The 18,086-nt window shown below is 43.9% G+C and overlaps 1 protein-coding gene across 1 annotated transcript; it reads left to right on the forward strand.

Moving 5' to 3' along the window:
• Positions 1-256: 256 nt before the first annotated feature.
• LOC133106686 (nuclear GTPase SLIP-GC-like) lies at positions 257-18,082 on the forward strand (the record flags this gene model as incomplete). Its single annotated transcript, XM_061216052.1, has 14 exons — positions 257-270; positions 1,435-1,660; positions 4,979-5,197; positions 5,312-5,503; positions 5,620-5,798; positions 5,895-5,940; positions 6,015-6,116; positions 6,545-6,653; positions 12,974-13,107; positions 14,029-14,208; positions 16,745-16,908; positions 17,560-17,695; positions 17,857-17,965; positions 18,054-18,082. Coding segments are annotated over exons 1-14 (1,839 nt in total), but the record flags the coding sequence as incomplete, so codon positions are not given.
• Between the last annotated feature and the right edge of the window lie 4 nt (positions 18,083-18,086).

The raw sequence follows: 18,086 nt of genomic DNA on the forward strand, positions 1-18,086 counted from the left end.
AGGAATCAGTTTCAACACACACTGATATTTTATTCAGCATAATCCAGCCCATTGGCCACCTGTGACGGTAATTATGAACTATGTGCTTCTTGCCGCTTGTCTGGAAAATACCAACAGCCAGCATCCACACCCATTGTGAACTCATGCGATATGGATTTCTGGAAAATAGGGCCCACTACATGTAAAAGCCAACTGTTAAATGAATTTTGTCACAACTGTATTTTAACAGGTGAAGCTGCATTCCAGGCTGGGAAACATGCCATATCTGAGGTTTACAACAAACTCAAAGGGGTTTCCTGCAGAGAAAGCTCATTTCTTGAAGACTTAAAGTACAAAGTTTTTCTTTTAAAATGTATAATGTGTGATGTCAATGTAAACCCAGGATCAATGAACAGCACTTGTTTTAATAGTGATAGGTTGTTACTACTACTTGTAAAAGCCAGCTGTGCAGTACTCTGTTTTTTGAAACTCCGCTGTCTTGACAGTGGTAGGCAAGTCATCCACCACTGAGGAACCAGAACAGAAAACAGGCATGAATGTGCAGCTTGACCGCCAGGTGCCCGTAGTGAGGGAACCACAAGCTGACCAGAGCTGGCACACTGGAGTGGTCTTGCTGGGGAGTACGGAGTGATTAAGGACTGTATATAGTGTGGGGCAGTCCCCTTAGCAGCCTGAAATGCCCGCACTAGGGCCGGAGCTGGAGGGGCTTGATGGCACATGCTGGGAGACCGGCTAGGAGGGAGTTGCAGTAATCCAGGCGGGAAATGACTAGGGGCTGGGTGGCTTTCTCTGTCAGGAGATGACGGATACGCCATCTTCATATATCCTAGCTAGCAGGCAGCGTCAGTATAGCAACAGTCGCTGTTATAGAACAGTAACTACGTCACAGAGGCCAGTACAACTGTTCAGAATGTTAGGTGCATTGCCTGGATCAAATTTATTGTGACAGGGCCACTTTATTTAATAGAAGCCGGCTGGGGACTGAAAGGGTAAAGGAGAGGTGTCAGAGGACAACTGGCAGACTGGTCTAAGCGGACAGGAAGGTGGCAGTAACTAAAATGACCATGTGTTGCAACAGTGGTATCTAGAAAAGCATCTCTGAACACACAAAATGTCAAACCTTGAAATGAATGGGCTACAGCAGCTGAAGATCCATTTAAAAAAAGTCTAATAAACACCTAATGAAGTGGTCACTGAATGTGAGTAGCCAGGCTACACTGGGTAAAAACCTGAGCCATATTGGGGTTAACCTGTCTGCAAGTTCGTTTTTGTCAAAATGTCACTAAACCTGTCTCTCAACTTATATTAAATTCATTTTTAGACATTTTTATTGGGCAGGTGAAGTTAGATTACATGTAGTTGTAAAAATGATGTAATTGTTTCAACAATTCTTCAGTACTTTTAGTGAACAGTTATTGTATCTATCCAATGCAGAGAGAAGATCTCAAGTCTAAAAGATTATAACCACAAAGAGAAAATTTGCATTGGATTCTTTGGGAAGACGGGAGCAGGAAAGAGCTCATTGATCAACGCAATTGTCGAAGAAAGCCAACTTCTACCTTCAGACAGCATGTGTGCCTGCACTTCCGTTTTTGTGCATGTACAAGCTAATACTGAATCCAGCAAATACAAAGCTGATATTGAATTCATCAGTGCAGAGGTAAGCAGGTTAACATAAAACAGAAAATTTGCTGTAACACAGCAATCCAAATTCGGTTCTGACAGTTACAAGATATAAAGAATTATAACTTCATGTTAATGTTGTTAATTCTATTTCAATCCTTCTTAACGTCAGACGACGGTGCTTTGGAGCACGTTCAACTTATCTCCGTCTTTCGCATGTGCAGGTCGAGACCTTACAATAAGTCACCTGTGACGTGGATGACGTAAGGCAGCCCCCATGGGTACCTGTTGTTACGACTAGGAATCAGGAATCACACACGGACATTCCTTGTTTTCTTAGTTTATTTCGTTTGATTTGGCACATGCTGCTGTGATGTCAGGCAGTGGGACACGCCTCCATTCCACAGGTGATTTAAGTTGGCCTCCTAATTGATGTGGGAGAGGGAAGAAATGCAAAAGAGATTGGGTTTTGATGTTTGGTTAAGCCTGCTTAGGGGAAATAGTTTTATGTTGCCGCATGTCAGGAGAGACTTAGAGGCAGGTTTTCCGCGCGTAGGATGCCACGGTTCTCATCCACGCAAGAGGATTTTGTCTGCGTCTTTTGCATGCATGTAACATTGTCAACATAATCCACCCATCTGTTCTTAAAAATCTTCTCACAAATTGCAGTGATAAGCAGGTCAACTTTCCTCACTGATGATAGCTAATCTGTTGGTAACCTGGGTTGGAGCAACGGATATGTCTTCCTCCAGACTGCAGAGAAGCTTGAGAATCCACAGCATTCTATCCATAGATTGTCATAGTCCACCTTATTAGCAATAGACCACAGTACCGGATTCTAGTCTAGAGCAGTGTGCTTGTGACTCAGACTCAGGATGCCATAGAGCGAATAGAGCCTGACTTACAGATGTGGGAGACAATACTCCACCTGATCCCTTCCTGAGCCACAAGATGCGCAGCCCGGTCTCTTCCTCCGACTGCTCCATATGCTGACTGCAGCATCCTGCAGATGTGCTGGCAGTTTACATGGTGCTAAGACACCTCTAGTCAGTCCAGGAGGGCAAGCATGTGGACAGACAGCACCGCCACTGTCTATCAGGTCAACCACTATAGGGGAACCAGGTCAGCAGCTGCCTTCCAGGTGGTGTAGCAGCTGCACGTCTGGGCCTTTCACCATCTCTTCAGCCCCAGAGCCATGCTCTCACCTGCATGCTCAATTGTGACCACCATTTTCAGTCAATGCAACTGTTACGTAACGTAAATTGCTTGCAATATACATGAAATGTGAAGCACTTGAGAGCAGTGCGTGTGTGTGTAGTAGATGAGAGTAGCAACCATCTCAACTTTGAGCAATTTGCATAGAAGTTTCACAGTGTGAGATTAAGGCAAACATTAACATGTTACGCTCAGTGTTAATAAGAATGAAAACATGTTAGGTAGTTACCTTTCTTCTTGAATGTAATCGCTATCCATAGCAATCGTGACGAGCAGCACAAATGGTTTGTATCAGTCCTGTTCGGATGCTGAAGTATGTCCTGATAGTCGGCTACTGTTGTTGTTGTGCTTGAAGTGGGCGTTGCTAGGAAACCGGAGGCATACACAGTGACGTAATGACTTGGCCCTCTAGCCCGTGGAAAAGCAAGCCGGTTCTTAAAAGGTGTGAACTGTCACCAGCACCAACCCAGAACCAGAACTAGGTTTGAGTTGGTGGAAATAGCATACCAGAGGTTGTGGAACAGATCTGGCGCAGACATGGCGAGGCCAATGAGAATTTGTTTACCTCAGAGAGGACAACACATTGCCCCCTGTGGTTCTCCTTCAGGGAAACATCCAGCCTGGTCATGTGTGGCCAGATGGCCTTCTGTATGCATTTCCTCCCATTCCCTCACTTCTTCAGACACTAGACAGGGTTCATCAAAGCAACTACAAGCTTCTGCTGGTGTCTCCCAGCTGGCCAGGAATACAACGGCTTCCTGTGCTGCTCATACTCCTCGTTGGGAGCTGTGGCAGGTTCCGAGGAGGGAGGAGAACTGCATAGTCGCAAATGGCATCCGGACCCAGATCACCTGTGACTCTGTGTTTGGCCTCTGAGGGCAGTTGTAGAAACAATCCTGTACTCTTGGGCACCCTCCACTCATTCACCGTATGAAACAGGTGGAAAGTGTTGCAGCATGGTGTGAATCGCATGGTGAAGTCCAGAGTTCTGCTCAGTGCCAGTGATATTGCAGTTTCTGCAGGATGCTTCCAAATCAACCTCTAGAGTAAGGTGTATCATGCCAAGTGGGAAACCAGACAGTGTGATTTCTCACACACACACACACACACACACACACACGCGTTGGAACGCTGATGACTCAGGGATCACACTGTGGCCGAACCCATCCTTTATTCCCAAATGTTCATTTCCTTTTCACATTAATCAGAGCCTTTCACCCCCCAAGCTCAGGATGGAGAAGGGGTTGGAATGTGCCCAGTGCATGCACTAAAGACATACGTCAGGGCAACTGCCAGCCTTTGTAGGTCTGAATACCTTTTGTCTGGCATGATGGTCACAGCAAGAGCAGAGCCCTGTCAAAGCAGAGGCTTCCCAAGAGGATTATCGAGGTCCTTGCACATACCAACATGTTAAAAGGCCTTCCTATATCTGAGAGAATTAGACACCATTCCATCAGGAGTATATCTACCTCCTTGAATGGCGGGCCATTGAATGACATATGCTCTGCAGCTACCTGGCCTTCACCATGTTCTTTTCCTGTTTCTATAGGGTCGACATAGCTGCTCAACATGCAGTCATGAGCGTTTCTATAGGGTCCACATAGCTGCTCACCATGCAGTCATGAGATGGATATGTTTTCTTGTGACTATGTTGGTATGAGGCATCCAAATGTGCTTTAAAGCTCTGTTAAGAAAGATTGAAATCGAACAGAAGCTATGCATGTAACTAAGGTTCTATGAATTCAGGCTGCCTTACATCATCCATGTCAGATGGAGCGAATCCAAATGTGCAACCGGGGGTACAGACAGTAGGAGCAATAATTATTTGATCCCTTGCTGATTTTGTAGGTTTGCCCATTTACATCCAGCTTTAAAGCACTGTCCTCTGATGTAAAAGATTGAAATAGAACAGAAGCTATGCATGTAACTAAGGTTCTATGAATTCAGGCTGACTTACATCATTTATGTCAGATGGAGCGAATCAAAATGTGCAACCGGGGGTACATGTGTATCTTTCGTTTAATATAGAAACACACCATGACTGGTTCCTGTAAACAAATCAACCCCACCATGTTCTATGTATTCTTAAATGCAGACAGAATGATAATACGCGTTGATGATTAAGGAATTTCTACTACAGGACTGGAAATCAGAACTACATTTCCTGCAAGACTCACTCAAAAATGAAAATGACCAACAAAACAAAATGGCAGCAAAAGATGATGAAATTGCAAAAATGGCAAGAGAAAAGATTACAGCCATTTATGGAGAAGAGGGCCTGGAGAAAGATTACAGTGAATTGGCCAGACAGGTTCCTGTGATTCCAGGCACAGGCACGAAGACTCTGACTTTTGACACTGTGAGTGCTAAAATAATATTTTTTAAGAGGACATCTTTGTGACAGGTTGACATAAATGTTTGATTTTGGCTTCTCTTAAAATATGAACAATTTACTCCTAAAACTTCTCTACAGGCCAAAGAACTGTCTAAAGGCATTGGATGCTACATTCGGAGTGAAAAAAAATCAGAGCAGCAGTTCTGGCCTCTGGTGAAGCGAGTCACCATCTTCCTGCCGAAGTCTCCAGCTCTGCTGGAGGGGATTGTGCTGGTGGACCTGCCTGGAGCTGGAGACGTCAGTAAATGCAGAAGCGACATGTGGAAAGAGGTGATGTCATTGCTTCAAGCTTTAATCGTTTACTGAATTCTGTTTATTATGATGGTGGGTTCCATGGACAATGTTGAAACTGACAATGCTGAAAGATTTTCATTAAACTCCCACAGTGTCTCAGCCAGTGCTCCTCTGTCTGGATTGTGAGTGAGATGAACCGTGCCCTGTCTGAGAAAGAAGCCGATGAGATCTTTGATACATCATTGAGAACCATTGCCGGAGGAGGAGAGTGTCACAATATCACCTTCATCTGCACCAAAACAGATATCATCAACCCACGGGAGATCAAAGCGTAAGCTGTTACATTATTAATATCTTCATAAATATTTAATATTGTGTACGGACCTTTCATGTTTTTAATTCTGAATGACTTTTCTGATTTCACCAGACATGATGATATCACAGATGAGTACCTTGAAATAGAAAGTAACAAGGTAAGGAAAGGTTAAATAAATATTTAATATTTAATAGGACATATTTCACATTTATTATTAATACATTTTTTCAGGATACCCCGGAATATGGGAAGAAAGAAAAACAGGCGTGTGTACTGTACCGTAATGAGAAATTTAAAAAAGAAATCAAAACACTCTTCAAAGATAAAATGAAGGTGAGTTTTAGAGTGGTAGCATTACCTGACACTTGTTCTTACATAAAGACAGGTAGAAACATAAACTAATAGGACAAAAGCATAAAAAAGCTAATTCTCGATGTACCAGTTTACTTTCACCATTGACTTGATGAAATTGACTTGAAAAAGCATGTAGCTTAAATGAACTGAACTGAAGGAATATTTATGTTATTTGAAAAGAGCCAAAGCATAAATAGAGTAGCATTAGCCGACATGTGGCAAGGCCCATAGGCAACCTCATTCATGTTTTTATAAGTAGCTTCAAGTTTACTTTTTTTAAAGTACCTTTAGTTTAATCAACTAATTTTATCTTATTGGCGGCTGTGCTGTAGCTGAACTACTTCCTATAACATTTCACAGTAACTCCCCCACTATTACAGACCAAAATCTTCTTTATTTGATTTCAGACATTTCTGCTTGGTGATGACGACCATTCAGATGAGTTCTTCAATGTGTACACTGTGAGTTCTGAAGAATTCAACAATACTGAACATTTTCTGGATCGCAATGAAACTGGTAAAACGTTTTTATATTATATATAAACATATGTACTTGTCTTCATTAGAGCATAAAAGTGGGTATGTGTGAATAATACAAAATTATAGCGAATCAGAAAGGGGGCAAATACTTTTTTGCAGCATGATACACTCACTGAGCACTTTATTAGGTATTTATTGGGCTTTTTTTACTTATTGGTTCTTCTGCGGCTGTAGCCTATCGACTTTGAGGTTTGAGCAGTCTGGCAATGTTCCTCTGTAGGAACTACAACTCCCACAATCCCACAGGACAATTCCGCGACGTCCACCCCGCATGACGTCTAGCTTGGTTCAGCCAATCCCGTAATGGCGGGAGCAATAAACATTCCCGTATAAGAGCAAGACATGTTCTCGGGATCCTTCTCTTCCTTCTCTTGTTCATTCCCTTCTTCAACGCACCCTTTTTGGCCATTCGCTTCAGCTCATCTGCTCCGAGACTCGGCCCCAGCTTTGCGCACCTCTCCAGGACACGCATTCACAGCACCATCGCGGCTCCTATAAGGACAGCACGTCTTTTGGATCCAATGTGTATGGACTCAGTAAGAGAACATTCAGGCATAGCCAGTGTTTAGTTTAGTCTTGACTGATATTGTGAATCTGTGTTCTATGTTTGCCGTCTTACCATTTGAATGTATTTTTGTTAGCCATATATATACCTCAATTGATTTGCCGTCTTTCGCTTATGTAATTAGAGTGAATCTATGCGAGTAGTCTCTTCTCACAGCTAACTCTATCACTGACACGCCCAATTTACCTTTCCTTTGTCCAAGGGACACGCGCGCGCACACACACACCCACACCTGTAAGGTGGAAATGATTAACATCTGGCATTATCACTCAGGGCGCTGGTCAGCTTGCTGGCTTCCTCTGGTATTGTGGCAAAATGTGGCTGTAAAGTAATTTAACCCAGGAGCATGCACCATTAACCCCCACTATCTCCGCACCCATACGGGCAGGAGCCTGTGGGGGAAGACTCAGGCCTCCAGCCGTAAAAGAAACTGAGAAACTGTGGAGCTCTGCCCCAGTGAAAGCCATGTGCCTCAACCCCCCTGCGTTTCCTGGGGAGGCGTGGCTCCAAATTCCAGATGGGTGACCCATTTTTAGGGTTAACATCAAAGGCCAGATTTTGGATTCAAGGACAGTAAACTAAGCAATCTGGGAGAATGCAATCAGCCTCCCGTGCACACAGTGCACGTAATTTCTACGTACAGGGTGTCTGTAGCCAGACTCCCGTATGTAGCTTTTATTACCAGGTATGACTTTTAAGACTCCGTAATTTGGTTTCCATTGTAATGCTTTTTTGATTTGGAACTAGTGTGTAATTACGTATGTAACCTGCCTGGTAAAATAATCTGTGTGGTTTCGCTTACTGACACTCAATGTTATACAGGGAATGCTTGGTTTACCCCCTCAAACTGGTCTAGGGAGGATGAATATTTATGCTTAATGTATCACGGCGTATAGCACCCGTAGACCTATGATGGTAAATCCCTCGCCTCCGCGTGGTAGTTCATTCATGTCGAGCATAGCCGTAGCTAGGTTGGTCTGCTTGGGTCCCTAGGCCGTAAACAGATATACCCAAGAGTAGCTATTCCTGCAACCTCTGTGATGACTATAGATATCTAGTCAGTTCGTGAGACGTGCACATAATGCGCGATGTGACATGCGGCGGTACCAGCAGAGGACTGTTCGGAGAGTAAATCTCAGTACAGGATTCCTATAGCGATCAAGTCAAAATTATCAATAAGAAATCTACCTCATGTGGATAACTAATCTAAATTATTATTCTAAAATGGAGTCAGATAAACAAAGGTGAATCTATTGGCCCTATTGTGGAGATTCTTGAATCGGGGGAGAAGGGCCTTAGTCAGGGAGGTGACTGTTACAACCCTGGCTCAGGGAATATAACAGAGGAAACCGACACAGTTAAAGTGTTTGAAAATAACTAAATTTGTTGTAACACAAGAACTATGAACTGTGCAAAACAAAATGGTGGAGGTTGAAGGCCCTGCTGCTGCAGAGCTGGCTGCTAAGACAAAGAGAGAGAGTGGAGGAAGGGGAGGAGTTTATATACTCCAGCCCATGGCAGGTGTGGCAGGTTAGTAATCAGTGCAGGGTACACCTCCTGGCTCCACCTGCAGGACAAGACTGGAACCACATGCTCCCATACATAACAGTGACCAAGAACCTGATGGTCACTGTCAGAGCTCCAGCGTTCCTCTGTGGAGAGAGGAGAACATTCCAGAAGGACAACCATCTCTGCAGCAATCAACCAATCAGGCCTGTATGGTAGAGTGGCCAGACGGAAGCCACTTCTTAGTAAAAGGCACATGGCAGCCTGCCTGGAGTTTGCCAAAAGGCACCTGAAGGACTCTCAGACCATGAGAAACAAAATTCTCTGGTCTGATGAGACAAAGATTGAACTCTTTGGCGTGAATGCCAGGCGTCATGTCTGGAGGAAACCAGGCACCGCTCATCACCTGGCTAATACCATCCTTACAGTGAAGCATGGTGGTGGCAGCATCATGCTGTGGGGATGTTTTTCAGCGGCAGGAACTTGGAGACTAGTCAGGATTGAAGGAAAGATGAATGCAGCAATATACAGAGACATCCTAGATGAAAACCTGCTCCAGAGCGCTCTTGACCTCAGACTGGGGCGACGGTTCATCTTTCAGCAGGACAACGACCCTAAGCACACCGCCAAGATATCAAAGGAGTGGCTTCAGGACAACTGTGTGAATGTCCTTGAGTGGCCCAGCCAGAGCCCAGACTTGAATCCGATTGAACATCTCTGGAGAGATCTGAAAATGGCTGTGCACCGACGCTCCCCATCCAACCTGATGGAGCTTGAGAGGTGCTGCAAAGGATCACACCTGACAACACCGCCACTCCCGCTGCCCTCTCATCCTCCTTCTCCTTCTCGCACACTCCCCGGCCTTCCGGCCGTGGCGGTGGTTCTGGTCTTTTAATTTCCCCCTCGTGGAAATTCTCTGTTCTCCCCCTCTCTGACCTGTCCATATCCACTTTTGAATTCCATTCTGTTGCAGTATCCTACCCTACTAACCTTTTCATTGCAGTTATCTACCGTCCTCCAGGGCCCCTGGGAAACTTCCTTGATCAGCTAGACACCCTTCTCAGCTCCTTCCCTGAGGATGGCACCCCACTGATTCTCCTTGGAGACTTCAACATCCACCTAGAAGCCTCCCAGTCTGCTGCCTTCCTACCGCTAATCCACTCCTTCGGCCTCTCCCTGCCACACTCTCCTCCAACCCACAAGGCAGGCAATGTCCTAGACCTTGTCTTTGTGAGGAACTGCTCATGCTCCGATTTCACGGTCACCACTTCATCTCATTCTCCCTCCCTCTTCCTCCCCATCCTCCTCCCCCTCCTCCCACCCACACTTCCTCAGCCCGCCGTAACCTCCGCTCCCTCTCACCCTCTTCCTTTGCCAGCACCGTCACCGCCTCACTCCCCCCTCTCGAATCCTTCTCCAAACTCCCCGCTGACTCTGCATCTGCCACCCTCCTTTCATCTCTCTCCTCCGCCTTTGACTCTCTGTCCCCCTGTCTCAAAGCCACCTCGCACATCCCCTCCCAGTCCTTGGATATCTGACACCCTCCGTACCTCCAGGGCCAGCCTCCGCGCAGCGGAGAGGAAGTGGGGGAAATCCAGAGACGCTTCAGACCTCATGACTTACCAGTCTCTCCTGGCGGCATTCTCTTCCGATGTCACTGCCGCCAAAGCAAAATACTATCAAACACAAATTCAGAACTCCGCTTCTAACCCCCGGAAACTTTTCTCCATTTTCTCCTCTCTCCCCAACGCACCGCCTCCTCCTCAGTCCTCCTTCGCTGCTGATGACTTTGCTGATTTCTTTGATGAGAATGTCACAGTCATCCGCAGATCCTTTACAACCACTGTGCCCTTCCCCCCCTTAGGCCCATCCTTTCCTTTTCCACTTTCTCCCCCCTTACAGACTCTGATGTTTCTCAACTCCTGCTCTGCCACCGCCCTACAACCTGTGCCCTTGACCCTATCCCCTCTTCTCTTCTCCAAACTATCACACCTGACATTCTCCCATTTGTCACCTCCCTTGTCAACTCCTCCCTGTCTTCCGGCTGTTTTCCGGCATCCTCCAAGAGGGCCCACATCACTCCGCTGCTAAAAAAGCCTACCCTGGATCCCTCCATCATCCAGAACTACCGCCCGGTATCTCTTCTTCCTTTCCTTTCTAAAACTATAGAACGAGCCGCTTCTACTCAACTTTCTTCCTTCTTTTCTAACAACAACCTGCTAGACCCCCATCAGTCTGGCTTCAGATCGGGCCACTCGACAGAGACTGCGCTCCTCTCCGTCAGTGAGTCACTCCATGCCGCACAAGCAGCCTCCCTCTCCTCTGTCCTCATTCTTCTAGATCTCTCTGCTGCCTTCGACACTGTGGATCACTCCGTCCTCCTGTCTGCCCTGTCAGTAACGGGCATCTGTGGCACAGCCCTGGACTGGATTGAGTCCTACCTCTCTGGTCGCTCCTTCCAGGTTGCCTGGGCTGGTTCGGTATCGACACCTCGGCCCCTCGCCACAGGAGTTCCCCAGGGCTCAGTCCTTGGCCCACTTCTTTTTTCTCTTTACACTCGCTCCCTTGGCCCTGTGATCACTGCACATGGGCTATCCTACCACTGCTACGCGGACGATACCCAACTCTTCGTCTCGTTCCCGCCGTCTAATACGCAGGTTTCAGCCCGTATCTCTGCTTGCCTGAGGGACATTCAGAGCTGGATGGACAACCACCATCTAAAGCTCAACCCAGGTAAAACTGAAATGATATTCATCCCTGCTAATACCTCTCCCCATCTGGATCTCTCCATTTCCCTTGGGGATACCACACTCACGCCGTCACCCAGTGCAAGGAACCTCGGCGTGGTGATGGACAGCAGACTGTCCCTTTCCGAGAACATTGTGGCGGTGACCCGGTCTTGCAGGTTCTTCCTATACAACATACGGAGAATCCGCCCCTTTCTCACCCCCTACTCGACCCAGCTCCTGGTCCAAGCGATGGTTCTGTGACGCCTGGCCTACTGCAATTCCCTCTTGGCTGGCCTCCCAGCGTCTGCCATCAGACCCCTCCAACTCATCCAGAATGCAGCAGCTCGTCTGGTCTTCAACCTTCCCAAATACTCACACGTCACCCCCCTGCTTACTTCCCTCCACTGGCTGCCTGTCATGGCTCGCATCAAATTCAAAACATTGGTGCTAGCCTTTCAAGCAGTTAAAGGGTCTTCCCCAGCTTATCTGCAAAAAATCATTAGACCCTACACCCCTGCCAGACCTCTTCGTTCAGCCTCCACAGGCCGCTTGGCACCTCCCCCTCTCAGAACCTCCACCTCACGCTCACGACTACTGTCTGTTCTGGCTCCACGGTGGTGGAACGAACTCCCCGTTGAGGTCAGAACTGTAGAATCTCTCCCCACCTTCAAGCGCAAGCTGAAGACACACCTCTTCAAGCAGTACCTCTCCCCATCCCTCCCTACCTCCCTGTGAACCTTAATTGTTGTCTCTGTGACTTGCTTTGTGTATCAGTATTTTTAGTTGGCTAGGTAAGCAGTGTTTGGATAGTTAACTTTGGTCACTTTTGCTCTGTTTGTTTGTTTGTTCAAAAAAAAAAAAAATGGCCCTTGTCCTTATCTTTGTTGTACAGGTAGCAGTTGAAATTGTACTTCCCTCTAGGGTCTTTCAGCGCACTTATTCCTGGTTATGGGTATGCACTTTGTTGTACGTCACTCTGGATAAGAGCGTCTGCCAAATGCCAATAATGTAATGTAATGTAATGTAATGCAAAGAGGAATGGGCGAAACTGCCCAAAGATAGGTATGCTTGTGGCATCATATTCAAAAAGACTTGAGGCTGTAATTGCTGCCAAAGGTGCATCAACAAAGTATTGAGCAAAGGCTGGGAATACTTATGTACATGTGATTTCTTAGTTTTTTTATTTGTAATAAATTTGCAAAAATTTCAAAAAAACTTCTTTCATGTTGTCATTATGGGGTGTTGTGTGTAGAATTTTGAGGAATAAAATGAATTTATTCAATTTTGGAATAAGGCTGTAACATAACAAAATGTGGGAAAAGTGAAGCACTGTGAATACTTTCCGGATGCACTGTAAGTGGATAGCCTACAGCAGTAGAAGTATAATAAATACCTAATAAAGTGCTCACTGAGTGTATATACTGTACATAAGCACAAAGTGAAGACTAGACGGATGGTTTACGTCTTAACTAGCTGTTTTTTCTACTATTTACAAAGAATTGCCAGCACTGATGGAGCACATTAAGAAACTGTACGTCTCCCATTTCAAGAAGAAAGTGAAAGATTATGTATCCGAGGTTTCTGGAGTCATTTCATATCTTCACTTTTCAAAGGATGCTCTCAGTTCAAAGGTATGTTTTGACTCAATCAATATGTAAATGTTAATGTGTTTTTAAAAAGTATCATCCTATGACAAAGAAAACACAATTTTATTGCTGACTCATTGCAAACTTCAGGTGCTCTGCCTGAAATGTATTATTAAAGGGTAATTGCACATTTTTGTCCATGTTTTTGTTAACTGTAAATGTGTTTGTACGCCTACTTTATAAGGAAACATTCTTTTCTGACATTTCCGAAATAATATCATTTGCCAGAAAAAATATTTCTGCATTTTATTCTGGCCACGCCCCAATCGTGATGTCAACGTACCTCTTTGCAGGCAACTCTGTGTCATATAGATGTCATTTAGATAAGTGTTAAAGTCCCGCCCACCACAAAAAGGTTACTGGACCTAGGAAGTGATTTCCCAAAGAGAAAAACTTGTACTGAGTGCAGTAGGTGGAGCCAGGCTGAATTAGTGAGTGCAGTAGGTGGAGCCAGGCTGAATTAGTGAGTGTAGTAGGTGGAGCCAGGCTGAATTAGTGAGTGTAGTAGGTGGAGCTAGGCTGAATTAGTGAGTGTAGTAGGTGGAGCCAGGCTGAATTAGTGAGTGCAGTAGGTGGAGCCAGGCTGAATTAGTGAGTGTAGTAGGTGGAGCCAGGCTGAATTAGTGAGTGTAGTAGGTGGAGCCAGGCTGAATTAGTGGGTGTAGTAGGTGGAGCCAGGCTGAAGTACTGAGTGCAGTAGGCAATTACACTTTCAAAACAATCTGCTGCAATTCTGGTGTTCAGCTACCTAGCTTCCAGATAACTAGCTAGCTTGGAAGAAACATTAGTTTGTGATTTACTGACTTGTTTCATTGTCTCACAATGGAACTGATGTCAACAGCAAATGTTTAATCTAGCTATTGACAGAAATTCAGAATGCATAAGTAAGTATTGTCTTTTTTTCAGAACCAGTCCTCATATGACCAGGAGTTCAGCCGACTTGAAAAGGATCTGGTTAATATGTGCAGAACATTGAATTCAACTCTGAGCAAAGTTCACACAAAACTCCTGGAAAAACTGGAAATGGGAGCAAAGAGAGCAGAGAGAACATGCCTGGAAAAGGCCACAGCCAGTGTGCTGGAATCAGTGAGTTTGTGTTAGCTGGCAACTGCCAGTTTTTGGCTGGTAAAAATAATGGGAGTCAAATTGCAATGCCTTCCTGACACTGTTGCTGGCAATCAATCAATCAATCAATCAATCAATCAATCAATCAATACTGGCATCTCAACATGCAATAATCAACTGAATTTCAGGTCAGCAGTTGCCATTTAACAATCAAAAGAATGTTTCATAAAGATTCAGGAGAAAGTGACATTAAATATTGCCGCATGTTGCCTTGTTATAAACAGGCTTAAATATTGCCGCATGTTGCCTAGTTATGAACAGGGTTTTGTGTTAAAACATTGTAACAAGACATTACATTGTTACATTGTAAATCCCTTCCTACCATTGAAGAAGGCTCACTGACATATTGACTTACCCTCTGCCTGTGTTCATCGTCCTTAAATTCAGGTTTCAAAATAGTTGATGGACCAACACTCTGTACCAAAACCTTGTACAGCTGAACAATAATTCAAGCTCAACGGTTGAAAATTGGTTCTAATTGCCACAGCCAATGGCGTGGGGGGGGGGGGGGTTTCAACGTCAGTGCGTTTGTTGCCTCTCTTGACCTCTCCGAAATTACCAATTGTTAATTAAGTTTAATTAGCATAACAATGAGCTTGAAATGATCTGCAAATTGTTGTTTTATTGCATTTTGTAAAATGCATTCTGACCTGCAGACTGAAGCCAATTACTGCAGTTTCTGTAATTCAAATAGGCCTATTCGCTGAGGTGAATAACGAAATTGCTTTCACTTTTCCCCAAAGTTTTTTATTCATCTTCATCTTTAGCCGATACAGTGAGCGACGGTGTCTCATTTGTCATCCCCTGTTATGTCTGCGTCTGAATGTTTACCAGCCTAGTCACTCCCCTGTCTGCGTGTCCCACTATTCGGGTGTTTACGGTAGTTTCCAAACTCGCGATACTTACTTCCTGCTTTTCTTGGTAGTTAAATGTTGTAAAGCACTATTCTTACTAACTACTACTAATCTAGGTATCATACAGTACTAATCCGATGAATACACTTACTGTCTGTCTAACTAACTAACAATCACTTTTATTGGGTAGGTTAGAAATATTAATGCAACTAATTCACTAACTCTCTTAGTTTTTCTGCACTGTTCTATAACTCCGCCTCCCTATGCTATCCCTAATTACTCGCTTAGTTTCAGCGAAGTGTTCGCACCTGTTTCTGACTATCACTACGTCTTCAATCTATGTGAATATCTACTCCCTAATCCAGAGCCATATGTTTTAGATAGATAGATAGATACTTTATTCATCCCGAGGGAAATTTTAGGCATCCAGTAGCTTATACATACACACATATACACACATATCTCACACACATAAAGATCAAAATCACTCACAGAAAAGTAAGAAATAAAGCGCATGTGAAGTGATTACAAAGGCCTAGTAGGGACTGGCCCTGTGATATATTGACCATGATAAGGTGCTATGGTAGATTGTACTTTTGCACTACCACCATTGCACACAAAGTAAACAGTAAACTGAACAGGGGTAAAATGAGGATTACAGTCCAGATTGTGTTACATGTTTCTTACGTGCATCCAGTCCGCGTTTTCGTCTCCCTCCCGTTATTATGTTATTACCCTATTATGTTTCCCCACCTGTTGTCTATTTGTTTAGCCCACCTTTTTCCCAGCCCTGCCTAGATTGTCACCTTCCCTCATGTATTTAAACCTCAGTCTCTGTTTGAACCAGTGTCGGAATGTTGATCAGTCATAGTGCCGAATTACCTGTAAGCCTATTTCTTGAGATTCCAAAAGACACCCCTTTGCCTTTGATTTCTGAGCCTGCCTTACCCTCTTGTTTTGTTTGCCCTTCTGATTTTCTGGTTTTTGATATTCTGCTTTCTTTCTGTGATTTTTGCCTTCGCCCTCTTATACTTTCGCCTATTGATTTTCTGGATTTTTGACCTTTTTGCCTGTTTTCTCGACCATTCTTTTGCCTTCTGTTTTTGTCTTTGTATTGGATCTCCTGGCTATGAATACGGACTAAATAAACTATGTTTTTGGATTATCCGCTGGTCTGTGTCTGGGTCTTCAGTGCCGTACATAACACATTCTGACATTGTCAGAATCTGCATATTGGTATTTAACCTCCTGAGACCCTGTGTCCTCAAACAAGGACACTAAATGTTGGCTTCCCTGAGCTCCATACAATATCTCTCTTAACAAACGGGACATTCAATTAAAATAAAATAAAATATATATTTTAAAAATATTTTCATCCAATACATGATTACTTTGGTCTGTATAACAAATATCAGATAATCTGTACAATGCTGGTACATGTTCACTGACAATGTCAGTGCTTTAGCCTGGAGCTTTCCTTCATGAATGTGCTGGCGAGTAGGCCTACTCTTTTACTCAAAGTCTCATGTAAACCTCATGTCACTTCAGAGCAGCTTGTACAGTGAAAAGGGGATGCCTGGTGCACATTTTGCTCTCCAGAGGCTACATTGTGATTTCTCATTTGTATTTCTGTTTTTGTACAGGAATCGTGTGATAACAGAGGCCACCACAAGACACTCAAAGCCTTGTGTAGAAATGATGGATATTACCAATCTCGCTCAAGAGGGTTATTTGATCTGAACTACACTCTGTCAGAACCCATGTACGAAAAGATAAATGAAAACAGCCTCTTCCTGACAACATTTGGGTGAGTGACTTTTGCTTTGATGTATTTTCCTTTGTGCAACAAATATTATACCAATATCTGATGATTCAGAGAGACCAATCATATTTCAGTCATATTTCATCTTCTAATAATTGGGCACAAACCACAATGCACTCTGAAGTACAAGTTACTAGGACGTCAAATCAACATCATATTCACAAGGTTGAACTGTTTTCAGTTCAAGTTTTAAAACAGGTTTGTCTCCCTTTTGCAAGAGTTTAATAAAACAAGACTACAACACCCATTTTACAAAGATCTGTCACTGCATCTGCTTACAGTCATTACAATCAGTTACAAATCATGGGATTTACATGCATTATGGACAAATTCAGGGCCAATAATATTTGTGTGTGTTTTGTGAACTTCAAAACACAATTCAAATTTGTTTTGTGATCCACAAAACACAGTTTGCATGTGTTTTACGCATTGCAAAACTGGTAATCCTGTCAGAATACAACTCACAAAATACATTTCCCCATCACAACTGTATGACCAATGAAAATGAAAAAAAATTCTCATTTTAATTTTGCTTGGAATGTGCTTCCATACACAACAGCCCCATATTTATGTGTTTTGCTCCAAGTATAACAAGAGACTCCAATACCAATAAATCATTCTAAAATGTCTCTCAAGCACTGGATCTACAAGAGCCTCAATCAAAGGGACATTTGAAAGTTTCCAAGTGGACTTCATCAAACATGAGCATCTGAACCAACACAAGACAAAGAATAAAGAGACATACCTGCGTCTGGTGTACATTAGAACAGAGGTAAGAACCCATTTTAATGCCTCTTCTACAGTCGATATCTTACACATTTCATGCTGATGCAAATATGAGAAACTGACCCCAATGCTCCAGTACAACAATGACCTCAATAGTTTTTCAACAAATGTACTGATCTGAAACATAATTCCTTTCATATCATCTAGCAAAGAAAAGTGCACAGGAAACTGGAGAAGGAAATCCTAAAGAGAAAGAAGCTGATCTACAATTCCCTCAGTGATTCAATCTGTGACACCATGAAGCAAACATACCAAGGTCGGCACTTGGGCAAGTCATGTCAATTGTGTCGATATTAACATGAAAAATTCTATTGTCAATAGAAATGTGTGAAATGTATTTTCAGAATGCTCTGACATCAACGGAAAAGAATCTTTCA

This window comes from Conger conger, chromosome 1 (genome assembly GCF_963514075.1).
Source record: "Conger conger chromosome 1, fConCon1.1, whole genome shotgun sequence".
Taxonomy (NCBI): Eukaryota; Metazoa; Chordata; class Actinopteri; order Anguilliformes; family Congridae; genus Conger; species Conger conger.